The 26,725-nt window shown below is 39.2% G+C and overlaps 4 protein-coding genes across 5 annotated transcripts; 2 read left to right on the plus strand and 2 right to left on the minus strand.

Moving 5' to 3' along the window:
* Positions 1-11,549: 11,549 nt before the first annotated feature.
* LOC128732535 (uncharacterized) lies at positions 11,550-12,897 on the minus strand. 2 transcript variants are annotated; one of them, XM_053825807.1, is made up of 3 exons: positions 12,741-12,897; positions 12,305-12,688; positions 11,550-12,246 (listed from the first exon to the last, which is right to left on the minus strand). In XM_053825807.1, exons 1-3 carry the CDS (start codon positions 12,876-12,878, stop codon positions 11,581-11,583), a joined length of 1,188 nt encoding a protein of 395 aa, XP_053681782.1. In that variant the 5' UTR covers positions 12,879-12,897; the 3' UTR covers positions 11,550-11,580. The 2 variants fall into 2 exon arrangements, with proteins under 2 accessions (XP_053681782.1, XP_053681790.1); XM_053825815.1 differs by having other exon boundaries at positions 12,305-12,691; positions 12,741-12,832.
* Positions 12,898-14,510: 1,613 nt separating this feature from the next.
* Positions 14,511-15,336, plus strand: LOC128732584 (density-regulated protein homolog). The gene has a single exon (XM_053825869.1). It carries the CDS (start codon positions 14,612-14,614, stop codon positions 15,209-15,211), a length of 600 nt encoding a protein of 199 aa, XP_053681844.1. The 5' UTR covers positions 14,511-14,611; the 3' UTR covers positions 15,212-15,336.
* On the minus strand, positions 15,242-15,889 carry LOC128732595 (DNA-directed RNA polymerase III subunit RPC9). The gene is made up of 2 exons (XM_053825877.1): positions 15,793-15,889; positions 15,242-15,733 (listed from the first exon to the last, which is right to left on the minus strand). The coding sequence occupies exons 1-2, from the start codon at positions 15,798-15,800 to the stop codon at positions 15,343-15,345; spliced, it is 399 nt and encodes a 132-aa protein (XP_053681852.1). The 5' UTR covers positions 15,801-15,889; the 3' UTR covers positions 15,242-15,342.
* A 6,240-nt stretch (positions 15,890-22,129) lies between these two features.
* Positions 22,130-25,647, plus strand: LOC128732480 (ribonucleoside-diphosphate reductase large subunit). Its single transcript, XM_053825740.1, has 5 exons — positions 22,130-22,270; positions 22,331-22,419; positions 22,490-22,667; positions 23,174-24,792; positions 24,854-25,647. Exons 1-5 carry the CDS (start codon positions 22,231-22,233, stop codon positions 25,451-25,453), a joined length of 2,526 nt encoding a protein of 841 aa, XP_053681715.1. The 5' UTR covers positions 22,130-22,230; the 3' UTR covers positions 25,454-25,647.
* Positions 25,648-26,725: the final 1,078 nt, after the last annotated feature.

The following is a 26,725-nucleotide window of genomic DNA, read 5'->3' on the forward strand; positions in this document are numbered from 1 at the left end:
ATTTCGCGAAACTTTTAAGTTTTTTTAGTTAAGATTTGACAGTTCGGTGGTTATTTCTCCTCGAGTGGTTAAAATCAGTTCAGAATGCGAACCATTTCATATTTGATAGATTGGTAGTTGTTTTACTCAATCAGAGCATATATAAGGTGAGGATGAAGATTTGTTTCTAAATAACAGCGAATTTATTTATTCAGTCCACGTTGGAATTGCATGAATTTTTGATGTTCGTTTGCTCCTTTTGATAGATAAAATTTATCTCATTTCATTTCGGGTTGAATAAACAAATTTGTTATATGTTATATAACATTGATACACTGACAAAAAAAGCATTTAAGGAAAAATCAGTGATTCAGTGTTTCAAAGTGTATTAGGATTCAAAATGAACAGAATTGCACCGTGATTAAAAATGCTGCTATTCGACAGTCTCGCATTACGAATTGATTCTCAAAGTTACCCAAAAATCTCTAAATCGACAATGTGACGGAGATTAAAATGTTTCGTTAGAGATGTCTTTCTGTGTTCTAGTTTTAGAGCGTGCAGTCGGGTTGTCATCGATGAAATAAGGAGGGGCGCTATTGCAGGAAAAGCGCCCGTCTAACAGGTAAATTTGCTGCCAACCTTGTTGTCCTTGTTGTGCTGAAATGTTGGCAACAAAAACATGGTACCCATCGCAAGCCCCTGGCTTAAACACATGAATTCGCGTTGACGGCATTGAACGATCGCTTGCACACTCATAGCAACAGAGGTTTTCCGTCAGATCATACCCCTCATTTTCTTATTTTTTCTCGAAAGTACTCCCAATACGAGTGACAATAGTGCAAAAATATTTTTTTTTTTTTGTTGATTCTAGAATTCACTACGATTTTTTGAACAATGCAAATTGCAAGAATGATGAATTTTTTTTCACCAAATCACGAATTTGAATTTTAAAAAATTCGTTTCGGCTGCACTGTTTATCAAAATTTTCAGATTTTCTGGCAGCATTGCACAACAGATTTTGACATATGAAATTAGAATTAACAAAAGGGCGAATGTCGCAAGCGTAAACAACCCGAGTGAGGGTTGATTTTCCTATGCTGGTCCAGCAAAAAATAACTCTCACTCGTTTTGTTTACATTTGCGACATTCGCCCTATTGTTAATTCTATCTAGATATGTGTATCAGCGGTTGAGTGAAAAGTACAAAACGAATGAAAAGCTAATGATTACCTTCTTTTTCGTTTCGTGTGTTGCTTGCCACAAGAGTAAAGAGTGGCACAAATGGTTTCGAAGTGGTGAAAATAGAGGACACTGGTACAATTACATAATACATCCGAAAAGTGACGGGTTGAAATATCCGTATTTAATTTTTTCATTTTTACAGTAGTTAGAGGTTTTATTAAAGAATGTTTTATATGGGTATCATTTATAAGAGTGAAAACCGAACATTTAATGAAAAACAAATTTTTTGACGGAAAATCTCTATTCCCATACGTGAGTGCCAAATCTGCCAAAATGTTTCGATCTTTAACAAATTCCTATCTACCTTTTCGCGCGCTTAATGGCGGCTAGTGGGTTCAGTTTTCGACACCCCATCGACATCTCTATATCGAGCTGCAGTGAACGTCAGCGACAACATGTCCTGGGCTCAAAATTTGACAGCGGGCCCAAATCAAGCTGCTGGCAGTCGAGTGAAACGAAGTGATGAAATGCTATCTCATTTTCGCACACACGAGATGTTGGCGGCGAAAACATGGTTGCCTGCCGATGGGGTGGTTTTCGACAATGTTTATTTGCTTTTGGGAACTTCGCTCACATATGCTTGAAAGTTCTACAACAACAATTAAGGCTGGTAATATCAACTTGACGCGAATAAAGCAAGGGCATGGTGTATCGCTATCTCTTTCTCATGTAGGAGTGAAGAGAGCAACTTTCGAATGGTTCTCGGTAAAGGGGAATTTCCAGTAAATTTTTTGGTACCTGTCAAAATTAACAGTTTGGTACCTTTGCGTGGGACATCGAAAATGTATGAATTTGACAGCCACTTCACCCCGTAGGAATAAAGTTGCCAAAGGCACGCTAACGTTCTCCGAAAGTTGTACCCACTAGCCGCCATTGCGCACGCGAAAAGGTCGATTCTGCTTCACCCCTACACACGTAACAAAAAGCACCGAATTCGGTAAAATTTTACCAAAATCTAAACAGCTGAACGTTCTTTAAAAATTTCGACGGTGCCAAGCGACATTTACAGATCATTAGCGAGATCATTAGTAATGTTTGGTGCAATAAAAAAATTTAACAATCATTCAGATGTTTAGATTTCGGTAAAATTTTACCGAACTGTTGAGTGTGTACAGTAAACTTTTGAAGGTGGCAGCAGCTTACGTTCGTCAACGCGAATTTCTATCCACCTTTTCGCGATCTTTATGGCAGCTAGTGGGTACACTTTTCGAATGTTTATTTGCTTTTGGCAACTCCGCTCACGCACGCTTGATAGTTCTACAAAAACAATCAAGGGCGGAAATGTCAACTTGACGCGAATAAAGTTACCATCGTATCCGTCCAGCTTTAGCCATTTTCTGGATACTGGGTTCACCATAGAGCTATACGAATTCATGGTTCATCCTCCGCCTCCATACTCCGTTCTCCTGTACGCCGCCGAAGATCGTTCTTAGTAGCACTCGTCGTGCGACAACTCCGAGCACTCGCAGGTCCTCCTCTAGCATTGTCCATGTTTCATGCCCGTAGAGAACAACCGGTCTTATAAGCGTCTTGTACAGGGTGCTCGACCGCAATTGCTTGTGAAGCCCATAGTAAGCACGACTTCCGCTTATAATACGCCTCCGAATGTCACGGCTGATATCATTGTCCGTCGTTACCAGTGCGTCAAGGTAGACAAATTCGTCGACTACCTCAAACTCATCGTCGTCTATCAGTATAGTACTGTCCAAGCGGCATCGTTTGGCCTCGGTTCCGCTGGCCAGCATGTACTTTGTTTTAGACGTATTTACCTTTAACCCAATCTTTTCTGCTTCGCGCTTTAGTCTGGTGTACTGTTCAGCCAACGCCACAGATGTCTGCCGATAATATCCTACTTGTCAAGCATAGCTACCAATATCCCCCCCCCCCTTTCCTTTCCGCTCTTCCCCTCCTTCTCCAAAAAAAAATTCATTTCTTTCCCCTACCGTCCCTTCAACAATTCTAGAACCATCGTTTCAAAAAAAATATTAATATATATGTATGGCCGCATTTCAAGGTCAAGGCTAAAAACTTCAGATTAGTCTATTTCATAGGAACGGGGCCTTCCCTCGAAAACCCTCGCCGAAAAACGCGGCTAACACACGCTGACAGACGAACAACGTCACGTGCAGTACCTTGCAAGTCGTAAGGGTCGGCATAGTGTCGTTGTCCTGCCAGTAAAAAACCAGTTAGATTAAAACTTCTCGCTCGGTGGTAATCTGCTGGGCTGGTAATTGATGCAGGAAGAGGCACAATATGTGTCGATAACCCAACCAAACGCGTCGCTATCTTGATAAGTGGATTTTGCAGTCTCCTTTTGTCCGGCGCCTCTATGGTTCGAAGGTACAAGTACCAGCGAACCACATGCCCTGGCGGGTGTTGTAGGTTCAAATCCGGTTATAATCTCAGATTATAGCTTGGTTCGACTCATGCGCCTTCCAGCATTGGACAAAAGGTAGGAGTCAAAATGACTACTTGTCAAGCGTAGCTACCAATATCCCCCCCTTTCCTTTCCGCTCTTCCCCTCCTTCACCAAATATTTTCTTTTCTTTCCCCTACCGTCCCTTCATCAATTCTAGAACCATCGTTTCAAAAGAGAAATATTAATATATATGTATGACCGCATTTCAAGGTCAAGACTAAAAACTTGAGATTAGTCTATACGATAATATCCATGTCATCGGCAAAAGCAGACGAAGTGACTACATTTGTTGAATATCGTGCCCCGCGAGTTGATATCCGCTCGGTTCATAACACCTTGTAGCGCTATGTTGAACAGCAGGCATGAAAGACCATCACCTTGACGAAGCCCTCTGTGTGATTCGAATGAACTTGACAATCCACCCGAAATCCGAATACAGCACTGTGTACCATCCATCGTAGATTTAATCAGTTTGATGAGCTTCCTGGGGAAGCTGTTCTCGTCCATGATTTTCGATAGCTGTTTCCGGTCGATGGTATCATATGCGGCTTTAAAGTCAACGAACAAATGATGCATGGGAACTCTGTATTCACGGCCCTTTTGGAGGATTCGCCGCAGTGTAAATATTTGATCCGTTGTAGACCGACCTTTAACGATGCCGGCTCAATAAGTTCCCACAAATCTGTTCGCAATTGGTGATAGTCGGCAAAATTGATTTGGGACAGCACTTTATAGGCGGCATTGAGAACGGTGATCGCTCGATAGTTCTCACAGTCCAACTTGTCGCCCTTTTTATAGATCGGGCAAGTAACCGCATCTTTCTACTCCTCAGGTAGCTATCCGTATCCCAAATTCTAATAATTAGCCGGTGCATACAAACGGCCAGCTTTTCTGGTCCCATTTTAATAAGCTCCGCTCCGATGCCATCTTTCCCAGCTGACTTGTTGTTCTTAAGCTGCATGATGGCCTCCTTAACTTCGCCTATCGTTGAGACTGGCACCCCGTTTGTTGCACCGTCGAAATCGCTTTCCCCGCCGCCATGGTTCTCCGTCTGACCGCCATTCAGGTGTTCATCAAAGTGCTGCTTCCACCTATCGGTCACCTCACGATCGTCCTTCAAAATACTGCAAGTCTTATCCCGATATATTTCGGCTCGCGGCACAAAGCCTTTGCGGGATCCGTTCAGCTTCTGGTAGAACTTTCGCGTTTTCCGAGACCGATGCAGCCGCTCCAACTCTGCATATTCCTACTCTTCCAGGTAGCGCTTTTTCTCCCGAAAGGTTTGGTTTCGCTGCATCTTCTTCTGTTTGTGTCTTTCCACGTTCTGACGTGTGGCACTGCGCTTCTTGGCCGCCCGCGCAGCGTTCTACTCATCCATCACCCTTCTACATTCATCGTCAAACCAACCGTCCCGCTGATTCCGGGCCACATGCCCGATGGAGCTCTCCGCTACACTGATAATGGCTGTTTTGATAGTGTACCAACAGTCCTCGAGAAGGGTTTCGTCCAGCTCATCCTCTTCCGTCAGCGCAGCTTCGAGTGAATGCGCGTAGTTTGCGGCGACGTCTGGCTGCTTCAGCCGCGAGAGATCTATCCGGATCTAACGGAGAGTCGTGGGCTCATCTTAACCATCACTAGGTAGTGGTCCGAGGCAACGCTAGCGCTTCGATAGAATCTGACGTCGATAATGCCTGAGAAGTGCCGACTGTCGATCTGTGATTCTGTCTGATTTGAAGACCTGGGGTGACATTGCGATTCTCGTTTCGAGTGGCTTTGGTTCGTTTCGACCACGTTAAACGAATGGGCGAAACGAACCAAAATCACTCGACACGAGAATCGCAATGTCACCCCTGGTGTACTTGTGATGGATTTTGTGCTGGAAAAAGGTACTACCCAAGTAACCACGAAGCTTTATATCAATTCAATTGTAATCCTTTATAGTGTGCTACAAAACATATCATATAAGGTACTATTTTCTTAGATGTGCAATAAATGCCGTAATAAAGTAGAAAAGGGCCCCACTATAGTCAAATTAAAGCTGTATTATAATAGCAATTGCTAAAGCACCATTACGGCGTGTATTAAACATCGTTTCGCCTGCATTATCGACATATCGTTATTTTAAGCTTGTTTGTGCAAAAATATAAAAACATGAGAGTCTGCTTTGAGCTGTCGTCGCGATCTGATGTGTCTCGTGCTCGTCGTGGGTGCTAATAGAATAGTTATTGTCGTCGCGTAGCTGAATTATCCGTTATAGCCATTGTCTGAACACGCAGAGTGAGAGATGTGCTATCCTATGTGCGTTATGCCACCTTTCTGTCGCTTTGTTCGGTTTCGACTTGCTCGGTCCGGTTTCGAGTTGTTTTGGTGTGCGCCTATTGTTCCTACTGATGATGATTCTGTTGAGGAATGATCGTGTGAGCGTTATCCTATGCATGAGTTGTTTGCTGCTGCTGTTTCTCCGTGGTTTTCGTATTAGGGTAACCAACTTATTTTGGACTCCATCAGCAGCTGTACATTATTTGGACACTTGCATTTGATTTTGCTGTAAGTGTCCAAATTATATACAGCTGCTGAGGGGGTCCAAAATACGTTGGTTACCCTATATATCCTGTTCCTGTTTTCAAGCTAAGTTACATAGATATTGTGCTTTGCAGCTGTACCTGGATTAATCCAGATTATTTTCTATAATGCCAATGTATATGACAAAAGAAAACAGCAACATTGCAGTTGTCACTCTTTCTCTTTCTCACTCACAGCATTCGCAGTATCGCACTTTTTGTGCCAGTCGCACTTTTAGACTGCGGTGTCCAGTAAGGTGCAAAATGCGGGATATTTTATACAAAATAATTTTCAAAAGCTGTCATCTTTCGAAACCCTATATAAAATTAGTAGATCGCCAGCGTATATTCGCGTCCGATGAATCGGTCGAGCTATAGCAGCTTTTTTTATAACAATCGTTTTTCAGTTTTTGTCGCGTTCTGTTATGTTTTACCGTCGTGTGCATTTGCCATTATGTAGGATATTGTTTGTTTGGGCGTTCTTGTTGGATCGTGTACGGTTTGGTTACGAGTTGGCGCGTGTGAACTTGTTTATCCTAAAAGTCATTCTTATAAATTTACGGCTATAGTCGAAGTAGCAACACTCCTTTCGTCGGACGTCTGGAGTTTAATTTGCTTCCAAAAACAAAATGATAAATCATAATTTGAGCTAGCTATTAAATCACCAAGAAACAATTCTCGAAGCTTTTGAATTATCATCCCATTATAAATCAGTAGACAATAATATTTATTAAAAATCTTCAAATCTGTAAACAAGAAATATTAAACAATCTATCTTTTAAATCTTTATACTGTTAGTACTTTAAAAAATAAACAAATTAATAAACATCATTTTGAACCCGCAACATCTACCAAATGTATCCTAGGGTTTCCCTTACTTACTAGTATTTCCCAACTCTCGGGACATTTATGAGGGCACGTAGAGTTCTTTGCGGTTCTCTTAAGTAAATGTTGGACTAATATTCCTTACCCATCCCCAACAGCTGCAAGGACGTGACCAGGACAGTGACCATGCTTTGGAGGCATTTGACTTTTGTTTAAGAGCATGAAATTAAATTCCAAATTTCATGTTGCTGGTAACAAACACAAGTTACTTGTTCTTTTGAACAAAGCATTGTTGCTGGCACCAACTACGAATTTGAGCACCTGTTTATGCTATGCTATGCTATGTTTGTGCAAAAATATAAAAACATCATTTTTCTCGGCAAGTCAAAAGACAAAAATACATATATTTTCATATTTATTTTTTAAGTCCGCAGATTCTAACAGCTTTTCAAGCTATGCGTTACTCTATAATGTACGATGATTGAAACGTTTTGTTTCGCATTTCAAATGCTACCTTCAATTAGATTCGAACCTCGGTGCGTGTATCCCCACATCGTTCATTTACAGGTGCCTTTGTTATCTAGGTTGTAATTAGTCGTACTTAAATCGTCGTTCGTAGTTCGTTTTAAAATCTAATTGGTTAAAAACGACAGCAGCAGTTAGGTGAAACATAGCATGAGTAGTGGCCGTAAATAAGCAAAAACGAAGTCAGGTATAAGCATTTTATTAACACTTACGGTACGTTTTAAGGACTTGTCCTAAAGCTTGTAAGCAACATATTGTAACATTATATACGCACAGTGTTTTTAATAATGCTAATATACGATAATGCTTAAACGCAAGTGCGATATTTATACAAGAGTTTTAACCATGCGAATTGCCAAGCGAATTGCTGATATTCCGCTGTCTGGTATTAACGATGCCGAGTTACAGCCAATATGGGGTTATGCGTTAATGCTTGTGGTTACTTGGGTACGTACAGCCATGTTCTTGGAGGCGGCAAAGTCGATAAGTCTTAGGCCCATTTCATTGGTCCGCTGGTGTGCGCTGAACCTTCCTGAACCGGAATAGAAATTGCTGAATAAAAGGCTATGAACCACTGTAGGGTCTATTTTATGTCTACACGTGCACAAGGCACCGACGGTACGCATCATTCAGCCATTTACCAGCCAATATGGATGGCAAAGGGTGAACATGTGGATTCCATAACCTCTGTTCCTATTCCTACATCCACGAGGTGCCGGCTGGGGTACGCAACTTGCTAACAGGAAAAGGGGCACAGTGGCTCCCGCTCACATTAAGATGGCAGCCCCATCAGCGGGATAAGGACCTTAGGTTAACAGCCTACTGTACCAAAACACAAAAACCGAAAATTACCGAAAATGAGAGAAGAAAGCTCTCTGGATTACCGGTAACCACCTTTAGCATGAAAACACGGACACGAATCGGAACATGGAATATACTGAGCCTTGCCCAGCAGGGCAAGCTGGCTTAACTTGCAAGGGAAGCCAGCCGCCTGAAGCTTGAAATCCTGGGGCTGAGCGAGGTCCACTGGCCGGGTACTGGCGCACACAGGACATCATCCGGGCAAGTCTTGCTCTACTCTGGCATACGAGGTGAAAATGCTACTCGAGAAAGAGGAGTTTGACTCCTACTGAGCCCAGGGACACATGCGGCCCTGATGAAGTGGGAACCGATAAATGAGCGAATAACACTAGTTAACAAAATAAAACAAAAAGTGTGAACTCAGTAAGCTGGAGGTGATTTTTTATGTAAAACTAGCTGACCCGACAAATTAAACTGTGTTGTACATAAATCCTGAATCTCGGATGACCTTCATCACAATCTCGGGTTTTGCAAGTTTCTGAGGAGTTCATGTGTATTTTAATATGCAAATTTTCCTCACAGTAAAGTAGAAAACAACTCCCCCATTGCTTAGCCCAATAAAATAAAGCGGATAGCATTTATACATTCGCCATCATTACAAACCATTTCGCCGAATACCCTTTTGCGGAGCACCAACTCTCGGTTGACCATAACGCGGAATATTGAATTTCGCAGAGTACCATTTCGCGAAACACCTTACGCGGGATGTACCATGTCACGGAAAATCTTTTCGTAGAAAGTACCATTTCGCAAGGGTGACCCAACTGAAGGAAAGTAATAGAGGTCAGTAGATCTTTTCCTAGATATAAACCTAGAAATAAACCTAGATAGAGGTGATCTCTACGGAGGGCTGCCCCCGCAGTGGCCGGCACTTTCGACAGCAGGTCGCCGGCAACACTCCCGGCCTGTGTCCGTCTCGCCTTGAATCATCTAATGTTACTATTGATAGTTTCTGGTGGTCTTGTTATTGACTAATGTTTCATGAAAGAGTCTAAAATTTCTCGAGTTCGATTAGTTTTTGAGTTACCCCTACACTCAAAATAATCCACGCGTCCTTTCCACGTGAAAAATCACGTAAATTTCTCAACAGGGATTTACGTGACTTTCAGGTGATTGTTTATTGGAAAAATAATAACATCTATTTGATTTTCACGTTAACGCATTAGTATGCGTGCGAACTATCTGAAAATCACGTAAATAGTACAGGAAAAGCTGGGTGGAAAATATTTACATAACTTATTTTCACGTAACTTCGACGGGAAATATATTTTGAGTGTACCACAGGAGTAAGGTGTCTCAAACCATCATAAAAAAATGCCCAAAACCCCTTACATACCAAATTTTGTTCCATTTGCTTGATTAGTTCTCTAGTTATGCAAAGCCATGGGTTTATACCGTCTTTAGACATTACCCTTCTTTATCGACAGACTTCGCAGCCGGCTATTAGAGTACAGGAAAATTACGGGGCCAGTGCAACAATCCTACTGACTCTAACTGGCAAGCACCGCCTAGCCGAGATTTGAACATAAGACGACTGGCTTGTTAGACCGGCGTCGTACCTCGAAGCTAACTGGGCGGCTCTAGTTATGCAGATATTTGTATTTCATTTCTAGATAGAATTAACATAAGGGCGAATGTCGCAAATGTAAACAAAACGGGTGAGTTATTTTTTGCTGGACCCGCATAGGAAATTCAACCCTTACTCGGTTTGTTTACGCTTGCGACATTCGCCCTTTGGTTAATTCTATCTTCATTTGTATAGGAGCCCCCCCACCACTATTTAATTTATGTTTTATGTAAAAGATTAGATCGAGAAAATTAAATACTCCGGAGAAAACGGTCGGGTCCCAAATTTATGCATGCACAAATGAAGATAGAATTAACAAAAGGGCGAATGTCGCAAGCGTAAACAAACCGAGTGAGGGTTGATTTTCCTATGCTGGTCCAGCAAAAAATAACTCTCACTCGTTGTGTTTACATTTACGACATTCGCCCTTTTATTAATTCTATCTAGAAATATCTGTTTTTATGACAGCTCTCAGCTCTGTTTGGAGCCTTGATTTGACGGTTCGATTGGTGTTCTATGCCATGCTCTTTGCGCGTCTGTACTTTATATCCAGCTTTTTACGAGCCATAATGGCGATCGGCGTTCGTCATATTTGAGCAGCATTTTTGACATTTCCCTAGTACATCGCATGTTTTCTTTCCGTACATTCCTTTAGTTTTACCGTGAACGCGCGGAAAGCAAACGTGCGATGTATTAGGGAAATGTCAAAAATGCTGTTCAAATATTACGAACACGTCCGCCATTATGGCTCGTAAAAAGCTGGATACCGTGTACCCTCGTTGGTATGACCTTCTTTAATCTAAACATTTTTAATCTGTACCCCGGCGGTATGAATGCGTTCACATTAAAAACCGATTAAGCGTCACACACAATTGACGTTAAAGTTGACCGGTAAATTAAAAAAAAAGAAAAAAAATTTAATGCGTTTCCTCTTGCTCAGGAGCTTTGGCAATATAGCTCATATGCAACTTACCTCTCTCCAGCACTCAAAATAGACCATTTTAGTCGAAACTGCCGAGCCCATTTCGTCTTCTACAAACCGAATGTTTAGAATTCGCGCATGTTTGAAATGTTTTCAAAACGTTTGTTTTCGTCAAATCAAAACAACAAGTTCATAGGGTGAGCGTCTTGCGCATATGTGAAAATGAATAGAGTTACCAAATATTCAGATTAAAAATGAACTCGCCTAATCTGAACGACTTGTTTTTCATATTAGCGGGGGTTGAGTGTACCGTCTGTACTTAACGGGCTGGTGCCGAATGGCCGAATTTCAACAACAGTCACAGAAGGCCGAACCATGAAAGACCGAATCACGAAAGGCCGAATTTTTTGAATGTCCCGAATTTTGAATAGCCGAATGTCTAAATAACTATTCAATAAAAACATGAATCGGCAAGTAGTTAACTACTAACTTCAATCAAACTTGCATTGTTTCGGGATTAGTTTTTAATAAAACAAAACGTGATTAACGGGTCACCGTTCATGACATTTTTCAACTTATAGAATGATAATATAATTTATTTATTGATTATTCGCTAAAACTAAAATTTAAGAATAGCAATCAACTTCGCTACTCAGGGACGACCCAATAAAAATTACGGTTTAGCCACTCTCAAACAGGGCTTCCTTTTTGAAAGGACGGTCGGAAATGTGTGATCTAGCGTGTATCCTTGCCACCAATATATTGGATAAGACAATACCGCAAACCTCACAGGACAATCTTGTACCCGCGGATAATTTATTCTTCCCCGTAGTGCTAGTACCATCAACTGTACGAGCTAGCGATTGTCGCAGTCGCTTTCGGGGCGATGTATTATATTCATTATGATCGACAATTTTTGATGTATTCTTCGAAACGTTTTTCTCGTCGGAAATTGTTAGTTTCTCACTGTGCGATGCCAGGTGAATAGCCATGTCTTTAGTTGTTTTCCCACATACCTGGCAAACCGTGTTCAAGCTTTCTCTATCTAACGATACACTACTGTCCGCTTCGTAATCTTCACCTTCGTCAACATTGCTGTCCAGCGACTCAACAGGTTCCAGTTTTGTCTCTTTAAGTGTAATAGCATCATCATCAATAAATTCAATTTCGTAAAATTGTGACGGCGATGATTCAGCAGGTTCTTTTTTAACCATCATAAATGCATCGGAATCATCAATTTCAATTGGTTCTTGTTTAATAGAACTAGGTATATTTCTGGATCTAGCAACCTTTGCATCTTTTTCTATATTATTCGAAGCATTACACTTGGAATACGTCCGTAGTGACTGCAAGAAAAATATTTAAAAAAAATCTTTATTTAAAACTTATTATATTATTACTTACAGTGCCAGAACGAAAAGCTGGTTCCTTAACTTTGATAGTTTGCTTCTGATTTGAAATTTGAGTTTTTGAATTTCCTGGTTCCTTAACATTGATAGTTTTCTTCTGATTTGAAATTTGAGTTTTTGAATTCGAATTTGAAAGGAACACTGGAGGTTTCAGAGTAGACAACAGCTTTTCCATACCGTAGTAGTGTCGTTTCACCACTCGGCAGACTGAAATACACGCATCCTTTTCATCGTCGCTTGCAACCCAGGACTTTCGAAGGGCCATTTGTTCGTTCACAGCAAGTACTTCATTCGCCTTTAGACAGGTATTGAGAAAATCCTGCATCATATTCCACATCGTAAAGCAATTGCAACAAACTTGAGTACTTTCTGAGGTAGCCTACTGAGAAAATCCAATAGTACATAAACTTAGATAGGATGGCAGATTTTACCTGCGGAGAAAGAAGTTCCTGAGCGAAGCTTTGCAACGGACCGTGCAGATCAGCAAACACTACTGCCACCAACTCCTGGGTATTGCACAGGCAAAGACATAGTCTGCAGCGCAAATTTGCTCTACTGTTAGCGCTCATACTTTCATAGAAATCGAATAATCACAAAACCAATTGACTGCTCACAACTGTATTAATTTTTGTGTTTATATTTTTGACAGTAAAGAAAAATTGGAAAAGTAAAAACTAGAAATACTCAGAGGTGAGAGATACGCGGAAGCAGTAGAAATACTCAGAGGTGAGAGATGCGCGGAAGCAGCCATTTTGGGAGCCAATCGAGCAGCGAGAATTGAAAACACGCATACTGTTTGCTTGAAAGTTTGATTAACAAGTATTGTCAATTGCAAGGAAAATTGTCCAATCAATAAGTGCTCAATCGCTCATAAAAGTGCTATTTTAGCTTAAATCGTTTCGGTCTCTTCGGCGCACTTATTGCTTGGAAGATAACGAAAAAGTGCGCCGAAGATCCGAAACGATTTAAGCTAAAATAGCACTTTTATGAGCGATATCGCATTTTGGATGGTACAATTTTCCTTGCAATTGACAATATTGAAATAGTTATGAAATCTTCTTAAGCTATTGTCGCGCACCTTGACTGTCGACTGCGTCCAAAGTAAATTGATATACCAGGTATGTGACCATCGAGGATTGCATTAGTGTGTGTAGAAAGAAGAAGAAATAGTTCTGAAATATGGTGGAACTTGCATGAAAATTAAAACTAAATTAATTGTAATTAATGAATGCAGCTATATTATTCCAGAAAAATATTTGAACATTTACAATGAAATGTAAGGATTATATTTTAAAGTCATTTGCACTTGTAGCCTTCTTTATTATGCGTAAAAAATTTGAGAACATGGGTGACTAACTATTTTGATGTGCAATTGAAAAATGAATTAATGTTTCTAATACTTCACGATCAATACGGTATACGGTTGCTTAAATTAAAACACGTTCCATCCAACATTTTGCTTGCATGATGCTCTTGAATATCTGCCTTTGATGTCTTCTTTTAAAAAATAGTTTTATTCGAATAGATGCTTGTGATACTGCTTGAAAATCCTTAAGTTGAAGTCACTGTTCCAAGATGATACCTTTTTATCATAAATTTACCCGTCGCAACACTATGTAGAAAACCATAAAAAGTAATCTTAGATTGCTACAAAACGGTCTTAGAAGATAATTAACACTTTAAAAGCTTACCAGAAATCAGACGAAAAATATCGCGGGCGGATAACAATGTTGCTCATGCTGCTTATTGAACAATCATGTCCGAGCATTTAAAAAAAAAATCTTTTTTGTTTTACTACTTGTAGGAAAGCGATATAACGACATTTCTTTGAGACATCTTGATACCGTTTTGATGGAAAAAATTCCGCCTGCAATTTGGACTGTTGCACTTCATTGTATTCATGAAAATACATACTAGAAATAATGTTCTAAGCATAAACATAAAAACTGTGAGGAAAAAATAGACAAATCTTGCGTATCCAACGATTTTTTTAAAAAATTAACTAATTTTCCATACAAAATGCTCGAAATCTCAGAACTAGTGTAGATGTGTTAGTGCAAAGTGTATATGACAGCTCACATTGTCATATACCTGGTATATATCAATTTACTTTGGACTGCGTCTGCTCGATTGGAATGACACTGACAGATAATTATCATTCCAATTTTGACATTGTCGCCACTCTGTATATAGTCACTCTAGCGAATAGGATTGTACGTGACTTAATAGAATTGAGCAACTTCAAATTATCAATCATACGAGAATTAAGCCCGTAAATAAGGTTTTTTGGATAAAATTTAGGATGGTCAGTGAAATTCCAGAAAAATTACAAATCGGTACCAAAGAAGGTGTCCAATATCCCCTGTCAGTCCAGTATTGCGGTAATTGTTCGATGCCCCTGGAATATTGCGAATACTATCCAGACTATGAAAAGTGCAAACAGTGGTTAGCGAAAAACCTTCCGGATGAATTTGAGCGCATTACGCTTGGTGCAACCGGAGTTGGAAGTGGAAAGCCGGCAGGTGGAGCCACAGGCGGGTCTTCCGGTGCAACTGAGGATGCCGGCGAAGAAGATAAAAAACGGCAAAAACGCGGCGGAAAAGGAATGATGAAAACTAAGAAGGTTAAGGATGATGTCCCGAAGAAGATCTGTGTTTCCCGTTCGGCACGCGGTAAAAAGAAGTCGGTTACTGTTGTTACCGGAATGGGTACATTCGACATTGACTTAAAGGTGGCTGCTAAATTTTTCGGTACAAAATTCGCTTGTGGCTCGTCAGTTACCGGAGATGATGAGATTGTTATTCAGGGAGATGTAAAAGATGATTTGTTTGATGTAATTCCGGAGAAGTGGCCCGAAATTGATGAAGACTTTATCGAAGATCTCGGTGATCAAAAACGATAGATACGAAATCACTAAAAATAACTAGCAGGGATATTGAGATGTATCTTAAGCTAGTTCGTTTTTATTTTACAACTTAAATTATTTGTATATGTACAAGGAATATTAAATCGTCACACATTTCAAGGCATTAATCATTCGTTTTCTTCAGTTTGATGACTTACACTGTCGATGCTACTCGTTCGAAGTTTTGATCCAAACTCAATAATACGATTGACTTGCTCGTCAGTTAGTCGTTCATCGGAATCTTCGATCATGATCTGTATGTGCAAGGCAGAACTGGGAGGGTCATTGATCATCATCAGACATTCGTTTTTGGTGAGATTAAACTGTTTCATTGCTTTAAGAAAATTTACTATCGAATCGGAGCTTTGATCTCGACATGCCGTATCTTCCAGATACTGAACCGTTTCATACGTAATGGTAGCCAAATTCCTCAAACCATGCTTTTTCTTGCTACTTTTCATGTTTTTTAGTGTATTCATAACCTCGAAGTTGGTAAGAACAGCTGCGTTTGGGTTGACGCTAATCATTGAACAATAAATATGTAATGTACATATACATGAAAAATTAAAAATACTTACATTTCCATTTTAAATTTTATTTAATGACTTTAAGTTTGTCTTAAATATTCGGAATTTCTGCTATTTACCACTCTATTAAGATAATTCTGACATAAACAAAAATAAAAGAGAAACTTCAAAACAAACTACTGAAACACGCTGAAAGAGAAACGTCTTCAGCCTTCAAACTTGACGGACGAAAAGTCTCGACCAACATTTGAAAGGGGCCAAAGGGGCGGATAAAGCCAACTGTCAAACAGAACGAGTGAGAGCAAGGGGTTTCCAACAGCAGTGATTACTACGCACCTTTGGAAAAAGTTACTTTTGATTACCTCTGATTACCAGTAATCAATCTCTTGTGATTACTTATAAATTAATCATGATTACCAATGATTACTTAAGATTATCATTGATTATTATGCTGATTACCATTGATTACCTAATTAATTCGTAAATGATTACAAAAGTAATCTCTGATTACTACGCACTTATACCACAGATAACAGATTAACAGGCTCGAAGAAAGTAATCGATTTTTTGTGTGTAAAATCTGTTGGTGGCGCCCTCCAGAAATAGTTTGCCAAACGCATCAAAAAATATCCACGTACCTCTATCAAAATTTCTTTGTGCTGGAGTTATAGCAGCGATGGCAGCGACATCAAGATTTAGTTTGCCACTTACTGTTCGAGGGGTGCTCTATTGAAGGATTACTCGTAGATTACATAAAAACCTTTTACACACTTTTTGTCGATTACCTGGTAGTCTGCTCTCTGTGCTTATAGAGCATTACACGGGAGCTCCTAACCTCACTTTTTTGACAGCACTTGGTGGTTTGTTTACATGGTGCTAAAGTTTGAATTGAGTTTTCTACGTGGTTTTCTATCTATGTCCGGCAGATAATGATAAAAACTTTTAGTTTTTATTTAAGAGAAAGTGCTTTACTTGCATTTTAAAGCAACTGATGCAGTAATCCTTCACAAAATTTCAAATCGAAACCGCTGGATGTGACAAAAACATGTAAACAAACCACCAAGTGGTGTCATTTGACGGCAAAATGACGTCATCGTAAAATGATCTATACGCCTCACTGGAAACCCCTTGAGTGAGAGTTCATTTTTTGCTGGAGCAGCATATATCTAGATAGAATTAACAAAAGGGCGAATGTCGCAAATGTAAACAAAACGGGTGAGAGTTATTTTTTGCTGGACCAGCTTAGGAAAATCAACCCTCACTCGGTTTGTTTACGCTTGCGACATTCGCCCTTTTGTTAATTCTATCTTCATATAGGCTGTGAACCATTTCGCGAAATTTTTAACTTTTTGGTTAAAATTTGACAGTTCGATGGTTATTTCTCATTTGGTGGAAAATCGAACTATATATTGTCAATTGCAAGGAAAATTGTACCATCCAAAGTGCGATATCGCACTTCAATATCATAAATGCGATATCATAAAAGTGCTATTTTGCATTAAATCGTTTCGGTATCTTCGGCGCACTTTTTCATTATCTTCCAAGCAATAAGTGCAAATAATATTTTAGTAAATGCCATGCACTGAGAAAACTTTTTGTATAGTTTCTATGTGTCCCGATAATACGCATATTCGCAGTGAAAACAGGTAAAACAGTAGTGTGCAAGCAAAATGGGCAGGACGATGTTTTTTAAAGGATTTTCTTCTAAGTGTCATGTCAGTTCGTCAATGCTATTCATATGCGTATAAGTTTTATGTGTATTTCTGGGAGGATTGTGTTTATATGCGGCTAATGATAATTATAGGGAATTTCATATGGAAATTTACTATTAGTTATGTGCAGAATATTTTGAGTGTAGGATTTCGTGTGAGTGCGAACAGGCTCAAAATCTCTTTTAGTATCGTAGTCGCGAATACTTGCTTGTATTTAGATAACGCGCATTGGTTTTTGTGCGAGAAAAAAAGAGAAGGAAGTATTTTTGTTTTTGTTTTCACGCAAGTTTTGACAACGCGGCATAGGATTTCGTGGGAGTGCGAACAGGTTTAAAATCTCCTTTAGTATCGTGGTCGCGAATGGATAGGTAACGCGCATTGATGTTTCATAAAACATCTGTGTAACAATTGGGTGCATATAGGCTCCACCTATTGCGCTTTTTCAATCACATAACAGTTCGATAAAGGTAACTGATGCGAACTTTTACCATACCTGAATGTTTCAATTATAGTTCCGTAACCCTTCATGCAACAAATGGTGCTGCTTGGGTATCTGTCATTTTTTCTTGTGGTAATAATTGCGCCAGATATTATTCCGTACGGAAAAGTGACGTTTCAGTAAAACTGCAGTAATGCAGTAAGGAAGTAATCGATTTTTTGTGTGTAAAATCTGTCGGTAGCGCCCTCCAGAAATAGTTTGCCAAACGCATAAAAAATATCCATGTAAATACCTTTATCAATATTTCTCTGTGCTGGAGTTACATAGCAGCGATAGCAGCGACATCAAGATTTAGTTTGCCACTTACTGCTCGAGGGATGCTCTATTGAAGGATTACTCGTAGATTACATAAAAACCTTTTACACACTTTTTGTCAATTACCTTGTATTCCGTTCTCTGTGGTAAAAGCACAATAAATATTGTGTATCATTGAAAATTATCCACCGCGCATCTCAAAAATGAAATGCTCTTTCATAGTTTCCGGGTCGATTTTGATATTATTGGAAGAAATTATCTATCAGAAATCATAAAGTTTTAGTTACTTGTAAAGACCCAGTTAGATGAACAACATGCCTGTTTACAGCAGTTCTAGCGCGGTGTTTGCTTCAAGCGCGGTGTTTCCTTTAGACCGCGTTTAACTTTGGGCAAAGCACCCAATAAATGTGAGCAATCTCTATTATTCATTCGTGCACTCTACACGGAGCGAAAAAGCTCCGGTTTGTTTCAAACAAAATGATTGTTGTTTTAAGCCTCAATAAAATATTTTTATAACAACCTGAAAATATTGTTGTTTCCAAACGAGATTCTGTTTGAATCAAGTAAATAACAGTTTTGAATTAAAAGTAAAGTATTTTCAAATTTGAAGTTGACATTGATGTAACAATAAATATTTTCATTTCAATCATACATTTCAGTTTGAAACAAAACGAAATTTTTGTTTGTGCGTAAAACAACCATAAATATGGTTGAAACTACATTTTTATTCTCCGTGTACCACAAAAATATTGTTATTGCAAGGAAAATTGTACCATCCGAAGTGCGATATAGCTCATAAAAGTGCTATTTTGCATTAAATCGTTTCGGTATCTTCGGCGCACTTTTTCGTTATCTTCCCAGCAAAAAGTGCGCCGAAGAGACCGAAACGATTTAAGCTAAAATAGCACTTTTATCACAGAGAACAGACATTCATCTTAATCTTGCGGGATGTGTAAAAATCCAAACCGCCATTTTGAAGTTATGTGGTAATGCTCCCGTTATGTGGCGCTCATATCACTTAGATCACTTAGATGAAAAAAGCGTTTTGATTACTATGATCGGTTTTGTCTGCTTACAATACGTTACACTCCACTGCGTTGCTACAGTAACTATAGCAAGCTAAATTTGGGAAAACAAATATCAATAATTGATAAATACTGATAATAAACACAGGTTCTTACAGTGTAGTTACCAGAAACTCAATACTTCCGATTTTCGGCTTTCGTTATTATATTCGTGGCATTTGTGGTATTAATGCTGAATTTCTTAATCTCAACGATGGAAGAGTCAAACTTCTCTACTGCGGCTGTTTTACGGCGCTGGGAACTACGAGTTTTCCCTTCTGACAAACCTGGTTAGGCAGATGCATCCCAAGTAACCAGTGAGCACTTAAAGAAGCAGAAATCTAGCTTTTTATTAGCCTATGGTGCACACCATATCGTGCAGCATAGTTCAATATGCCTATAAAAAGCTGCTAGAAAGCCGGTTTTGGCGAAATATCCGGCTACATTAGTGCTTGGAGCTTTACAAAAGTCATAAAACGTAACGCCTGTTGCGTAACGGTAAAACGTCAAACATCAAAAAATGCGAAAAATATATTCTACATCCTTTTTTATCTTCCCTCTCTGTTATGCTTATATGGCGTACTTTGTTGACGTTTCAAGATTGCTTTTTGTTATTTTCTTTTTCGGTTAGAATTGAACCGCCAGCCAATCTGTCGATAGGAATAGGAATAGAGGAGTAGGGCAACGCCTTTACCAGTTGATCTGTAAACGGTAGTTGCGAGTCAGCTGCCAATAGCTCTACTTAAATTACCGAAATTCTTAACTCGGATGTTTGATTTGCTTATCAAGGCGGAATGGAGGGAAAGATTTTGTTTTTCACATATCTTCCATAAGTTGCGCTTTGGGAGAATTACCTACCTTTTATTTTCTTTTTATGTGATGGCACACATGTATAGAAATATTTCTTGCATATTATCCGTATGCATATGCCCTATAGATACGTGTTGATATTTATTCAATCGGCGGTGCAGGATTTTGCGTAAGACAAAAAGAAAGGGAAGTATTTTTTCTGTTATCACGCGTACGTTCGCAAGGGGATTTCCTGCAAGTGTGAGCAGTGTTCAAAATCTCTTTTCATGTCGGTAACGGCAATAAAGCTTGCTTAGAGCATCTAATCAGCTTTTCATAGTGCTTCAAGCACAGAGAACAGATTAACAGGCTCGAAGGAAGTAATCGATTTTTTGTGTGTAAAATCTGTCGGCAGCGCCCTCCAGAAATAGTTTGCCAAACGCGTCAAAAAATATTCATGTACCTTTATCAATATTTCTTTGTGCTGGAGTTACATAGCAGCGATGGCAGCGACATCAAGATTTAGTTTGCCACTTACTGCTCGAGGGGTGCTCTATTGAAGGATTACTCGTAGATTACATAAAAACCTTTTACACACTTTTTGTCAATTACCTGGTAGTCTGTTCTCTGTGCTTCAAGTAAATATTAATTCAGCATTGAGAATGCCATTTTAAAGCTGCTATGCTTTGACAATGCTGAATTATATCTGGCAGCATGTAACTTGCAAATATAGAGCAGCTTTCAAGCTTAATTCAGTGCTTAGCGGTTACCTGGGATGTGTCGGGCCTAAGAAGCAAAATGCGTTATTATTCACTGAATATGTCAACTATTTTTCTCAACCTACCCAAGTAACCACAAGCATTAACGCATAACCCCATATTGACTGTAGCTCGGCATCGCTAATACCAGACAACGGTATATCAGCAATTCGCAAGGTTAAAACTTTTGTATAAACATTGCTAATGCGTTTAAGCATTATCGTAAATTAGCATTATTAAAAACACTATTTGCGTATATAATGTTACAATATGTTTGTTACAAGCTTTAGGACAAATCTTTAAAACGTACCGTAAATGTTAATAAAATGCTTATACCTGACTTCGTTTTTGCTTATTTACGGCCACTACTCATGCTCTGTTTCACCTAACTGCTGCTGTCTTTTTTCAACCAATTGAATTCTAAAATGAACTACGAACGACGATTTAAGTACGACTAATTACAACCCACTCATGTATAACAGCTGTGGTTAAGATATCAAAGGCGCCAGCAAATTTTACACACCATTTCAATGTAATTTTATATGAACATAAATGTCTGTTCTCTGCGCTTTTATGAACGATTGCGCACTTCTAGATAGAATTAACAAAAGGGCGAATGTCGCAAATGTAAACAAAACGGGTGAGAGTTAATTTTTGCTGGACCAGCATAGGAAAATCAACCCTCACTCGGTTTGTTTACGCTTGCGACATTCGCCCTTTTGTTAATTCTATCTTCACTTATTGATTGGACAATTTTCCTTGCAATTGACAATACCTAACGCTACGTAAAAAATGACGAAAAAATAGGTAAAGTTGAATGTTTATACATCGTTTGGTTGAATTTTACTTTGACATTTTGGTTAAAAACAACGCAAAATCTAAGTAAACCAACAATGCGCAATTTTGCGTAAAAATTTCTTCGCGGCTGTTGATATTGATATTATTGATTCTATGCAATCAATTTACCGAATAGTGACTTTAGCGCAGGTACTCAAAAGTAGGTAATTCGCTTTTACCTAAAATAACTTCCCGCACGGAAGTTCGATTTGAATCGAAAGTAAGCATATTTGAGTTTAATTATTTTTCCGTGTAGGGTGTTAAATTTTTACAAGATTTTTTAGGAGTGAGGAGAAGTCAAAACTGTCAAAATGTGTCACTTTCACCCGTTCCTTTTGTCATCTGTGAAGGTAACAACGCTTCGGCACATAAAATTGCGGGAAAACTTCGCAATTTTGTCATTTCTTTCAAGTTTATTCATGACGATAGGTTTACTGTTCTTGGCTAGGTTCTTGGTAAATAGTGATAAAGATATTCTGGTTTTAAAGCAAAAAATATAGTTTGTGTTGAGTAAACTTAACTGATAGAAATTGTGAATACATATTTATTAAATTTTGTAGTATTAATTTGGTAAAATGGTTCATAAATCTAACAAAATGTATGTCTACAAACGAGGTAAGTCCACCTGAAAAAAAATACTTGAAAATATATATTTAATCTTCCTTGATTAATCAGACGGCCGCAAAGAAGAGGTCCATCTGGACAAAATTACTTCACGAATTCAAAAGCTTTGCTATGGACTCAACATGGATTTCGTCGATCCGGTATGCTTACCATTATGCGATAACCTTTTATCCTAGTGCTTCATCCCCTGTCTCACTTCTACCCCGTCAGGTCGCAATTACACTGAAAGTAATCAACGGACTGTACTCTGGAGTAACTACACAGGAACTGGATAATTTGGCTGCGGAAACTGCAGCCACGTTGACAACGGAACATGCTGATTATGCTATCCTGGCCGCTCGCCTTGCTGTGTCAAATCTACACAAAGAAACGAAAAAACACTTCTCCGGTAAGTAGCAGCAAAATTTGCAAATCAGACCGTTACACTGGTTGTTCCGTATAAATAAGTATACATGAATGCTGTAGTGTATGGCAGAACTAAGAGATGGATTCTATACTTATACGATTGTACAAGATGCTTGGCAAGATATATGTCTTCCAGGAAATTTCATGTTTAGTTTAACGGTCAAGTTGCTTCCAGTGAACAGCTGTTTTCATCGTTTACACGTGACATGATAATGCGTCTTTTCTTTTTGCTTGTGCAGATAACTAATTCGGTCTGAGATTTGATAGACACCACAATTTAGACAACGTTTATATTAGTAATGTTATTTGATAGTTAACTAATCGTTATTATTAACCAACAGTATACACATCAAAACTGGTCACTATTCACGGGTTTGCGATATATTATGGAATTATAATTTGATTTATTGGCTAGAAAACTAGCATCGTATAGTATTCGATAGTAGGTACTAATAGACTTTCCTTTGTCGCTCTGCTTTTTATACTTAGATGTCATGCATGATCTGTATACGATGGAGAACGAATATCTGAAGCAAAAAACACCAATGATCTCGGATTTTCACTACAAGGTGATCACAGAGAATGCCGACCGACTGAATTCAGCCATTATCTATGATCGAGACTTTGGATACAATTATTTCGGCTTCAAGACGCTAGAACGGTCCTATTTATTAAAGATCAAAGGTAAAATTGCCGAAAGACCCCAGCACATGTTGATGCGGGTAGCGATCGGAATTCACGGCGAAGACATCGATGCTGCCATCGAGACGTATAATCTGCTTTCGGAACGCTACTTCACGCATGCTTCACCGACTATGTTTGCAGCAGCAACCCGTCGGCCGCAGTTGTCCTCGTGTTTTCTGCTAACAATGAGCGATGATAGCATTGAGGGCATTTACGACACTTTGAAACAATGTGCACTGATCTCTAAGTCAGCCGGTGGGGTTGGTCTAAACGTGCACTGCATTCGAGCGAAGGGCACGTATATCGCGGGCACCAACGGCATCTCTAATGGACTAATTCCGATGCTGAGGGTCTATAATAATACGGCCAAATACGTTGACCAAGGCGGCAATAAGCGACCGGGGGCGTTTGCTATCTATTTGGAGCCATGGCATGGAGATATTTTCGAATTTCTTGATCTGAAGAAAAACACAGGCGCGGAAGACGTGCGAGCAAGAGACATGTTCTACGCGTTGTGGATTCCTGATTTGTTCATGAAGCGAGTGGAAGCTAACGAGGATTGGAGTCTAATGTGTCCGCATGATTGCCCAGGGCTTCCTGAAACATGGGGAGCAGAGTTTGAGAAACTGTATACAAAATACGAGCAAGAGGGGCGTTTTATCCGAAAGGTGAAAGCACAAGATTTGTGGTTTGCGATAATTGAATCGCAAGTTGAAACTGGAGTACCATATATGCTTTACAAAGACGCTTGCAATCGTAAAAGCAACCAGCAAAACATTGGTACTATCAAGTGCTCTAACCTATGCACGGAAATTGTAGAATACTCCTCAAAGGATGAGATAGCTGTGTGTAACCTTGCTTCGATAGCGTTGAACATGTTTGTTAAGCCGGACAAGACCTATGACTTCCAGAAATTAAAAGAAGTTTCCAAAATCGTTACTAGAAATCTTAACAAAATTATTGACATTAATTTTTACCCAGTCCCGGAGACTAAGAGATCGAACATGCGTCATCGACCGATTGGAATCGGTGTACAAGGATTGGCAGATGCATTCATTTTGATGCGTTATCCTTATGATAGTGAAGATGCACAGTTGTTAAATCAGCAGATTTTCGAAACTATCTATTACGGTGCTCTAGAGGCTAGTTGTGAGCTTGCTGAAAAGGAAGGAACCTACGAAACGTACAGCGGATGCCCTGTCAGCAAAGGAATATTGCAGTATGACATGTGGAACAAAGAGCCAACTAACTTGTGGGATTGGGCAGCCCTGAAAGAGAAAATCGCTAAGCACGGTGTGCGCAATTCACTGCTTCTGGCCCCAATGCCCACGGCTTCGACTGCACAAATTCTCGGCAATAATGAATCGTTTGAACCGTATACTTCGAACATATACAATCGACGTGTACTCTCTGGAGAATTCCAGGTAAGTTATTAAAAGTATTTTCGAATAGTTGATGTTAAGTGAGTGTTTTTTATCTTTGCAGATTGTCAACCACCATCTTTTGAAGGATCTTACCGAGCTGGACTTGTGGGATGAAGACATGAAGAATAATATAATTGCCAACAATGGATCAATTCAGAATATCGAAGAAATTCCAAAGAACATTCGTGATCTCTATAAAACTGTGTGGGAAATTTCAGTCAAAACCAGCATTAAAATGGCTGCTGACCGTGGTGCCTTCATTGATCAGTCACAATCATTTAATATTCACGTTGCAGAGCCGAACTACGGAAAGCTGACCTCAATTCACTTTTACGGTTGGAAAATGGGATTGAAAACGGGAATGTACTATTTGCGTACTAAACCAGCAGCCAATGCCATTCAGTTCACCGTCGATAAAAGTAAACTCTCCGAAGTAAATCGCTTAAATAGCAGTAGTACGGCCGGATCTGCCAATTCTTCTTTCGTTTCAAAGACGAACGGAACCAGCAGCACTTCAAATCAGAACAACGAGGACGCTTCATCCTCCTCGCCGAGTAGCTCTTCGCAGACGAACGGTACATTAGCCGACCGTAACCGTCGAATGGCTGAGATGGTTTGTTCACTGGAGAATAAGGACGATTGTATGATGTGTGGGTCGTAGATCATCGAAATCGAAAGATATTTCTCACAAAGAGTAAAAGCTATCGTTGGCCTTCCCGGCAGATACTTAATGTAGTAATGGGCCACACTCATAAACTTTTTTTTTGTACTTACACGGGGTGATCTATGTTTAGCACTTAATCAATTATGTATGTTAGACTAATTTTTGTCACCTTAGTTCGCCTAGAAATAAAACACGTGTTCGAAATCGATGTTTTGTCGTTCTTAATTCTTGTTTGCAATTGACAAGGAAAGTAATATGTATAAAAAGAAACAAATAGTTTACATTGAATGCTACTAATATGACAAATTTACAAAATTATCCCTGAGTTTGACATAACCTTGAGGATTACTTAACTGCAAGCAGGTTCCAAAGCTGGCCTGTATCTTTACACATTAGAAAGACGCACAAAAAACAAATAAAAAAAAAACATTTCACAATTAAATGGAAATGGAATGGTGAAAAACGTTTTCTTTCATTTGAATAATTTTTTGTATTCCACTAAATTGCTACTACCGTGAAAGAACCAGTCGCCGCGTATTTAGTACGTCGGCTGGTACATAAATCTTATATGGGTCGTTCCATCTCAAACTTACACAAGGTTTGGATTCGACCATCAGCGATTTCAACCGAAGATGGCATAATTGTTCATTCCGACCCCACAAACAATTTCCCAAAATATTGTGCCGATTGATCAAATTGATCTCTGAAACAGTTTGATGTGAAGACATGCCAATATACTTTTTCTATTGATATTTGTCCGCGCAATCGAATGATGTTATCAGTTTTGATCTAATTTGTCAAAATCATATATTTTTTTGCGATTTAAAACGAAAAATGCGAATATCTCAAAACGAAACGAATGTTCGCCAGAAAATTCTACACAAGAATCACTTAACTAGAAAATACAATATTGGTAGTTTGGAAGATATGGCGTTTTGAATATCTGGGGCATGCGTAATTTTAACTGAATTGTTAGCGAGCGAAAGTATGTTTAAACACGTCTAGCTGAAGTTTCCGGACATTTTCATAACTAAATAATGTATTTTAATGAAAAAGATGCATTTTCAACATAGAATCAGCATAATAAATTTTGATGTTCTGAATACTTTTATAAATCTACGAAGTATTCGGTTATTTATCCAATATGTTGCCGGAGTAATGGCCCTGGGCATGGCATAACCTTGAGGATTGCTTAACTGCAACCAGGTCCCAGGGCTGGTCTGTATCTTTACACAAATGGAAGATGCACACTAGTGATGCCAAATGTGG

The sequence above is a fragment of the Sabethes cyaneus genome, chromosome 1 (assembly GCF_943734655.1).
Source record: "Sabethes cyaneus chromosome 1, idSabCyanKW18_F2, whole genome shotgun sequence".
Classification (NCBI taxonomy): Eukaryota; Metazoa; Arthropoda; class Insecta; order Diptera; family Culicidae; genus Sabethes; species Sabethes cyaneus.

Coding starts and splice junctions, on each gene's coding strand:
- LOC128732535 (XM_053825807.1), bottom strand. CDS start 12,878: ATGAGCGCTAACAGTAGAGCAAATTTGCGCTGCAGACTATGTCTTTGC. Junction 12,689..12,740: donor AGGAACTTCTTTCTCCGCAG/GTAAAATCTGCC, acceptor TTTTCTCAGTAG/GCTACCTCAGAAAGTACTCA. Junction 12,247..12,304: donor CAGCTTTTCGTTCTGGCACT/GTAAGTAATAAT, acceptor TTTTTCTTGCAG/TCACTACGGACGTATTCCAA.
- LOC128732480 (XM_053825740.1), top strand. CDS start 22,231: ATGGTTCATAAATCTAACAAAATGTATGTCTACAAACGAG. Junction 22,420..22,489: donor ACATGGATTTCGTCGATCCG/GTATGCTTACCA, acceptor CTACCCCGTCAG/GTCGCAATTACACTGAAAGT. Junction 24,793..24,853: donor TACTCTCTGGAGAATTCCAG/GTAAGTTATTAA, acceptor TTATCTTTGCAG/ATTGTCAACCACCATCTTTT.
- LOC128732584 (XM_053825869.1), top strand. CDS start 14,612: ATGGTCAGTGAAATTCCAGAAAAATTACAAATCGGTACCAAAGAAGGT.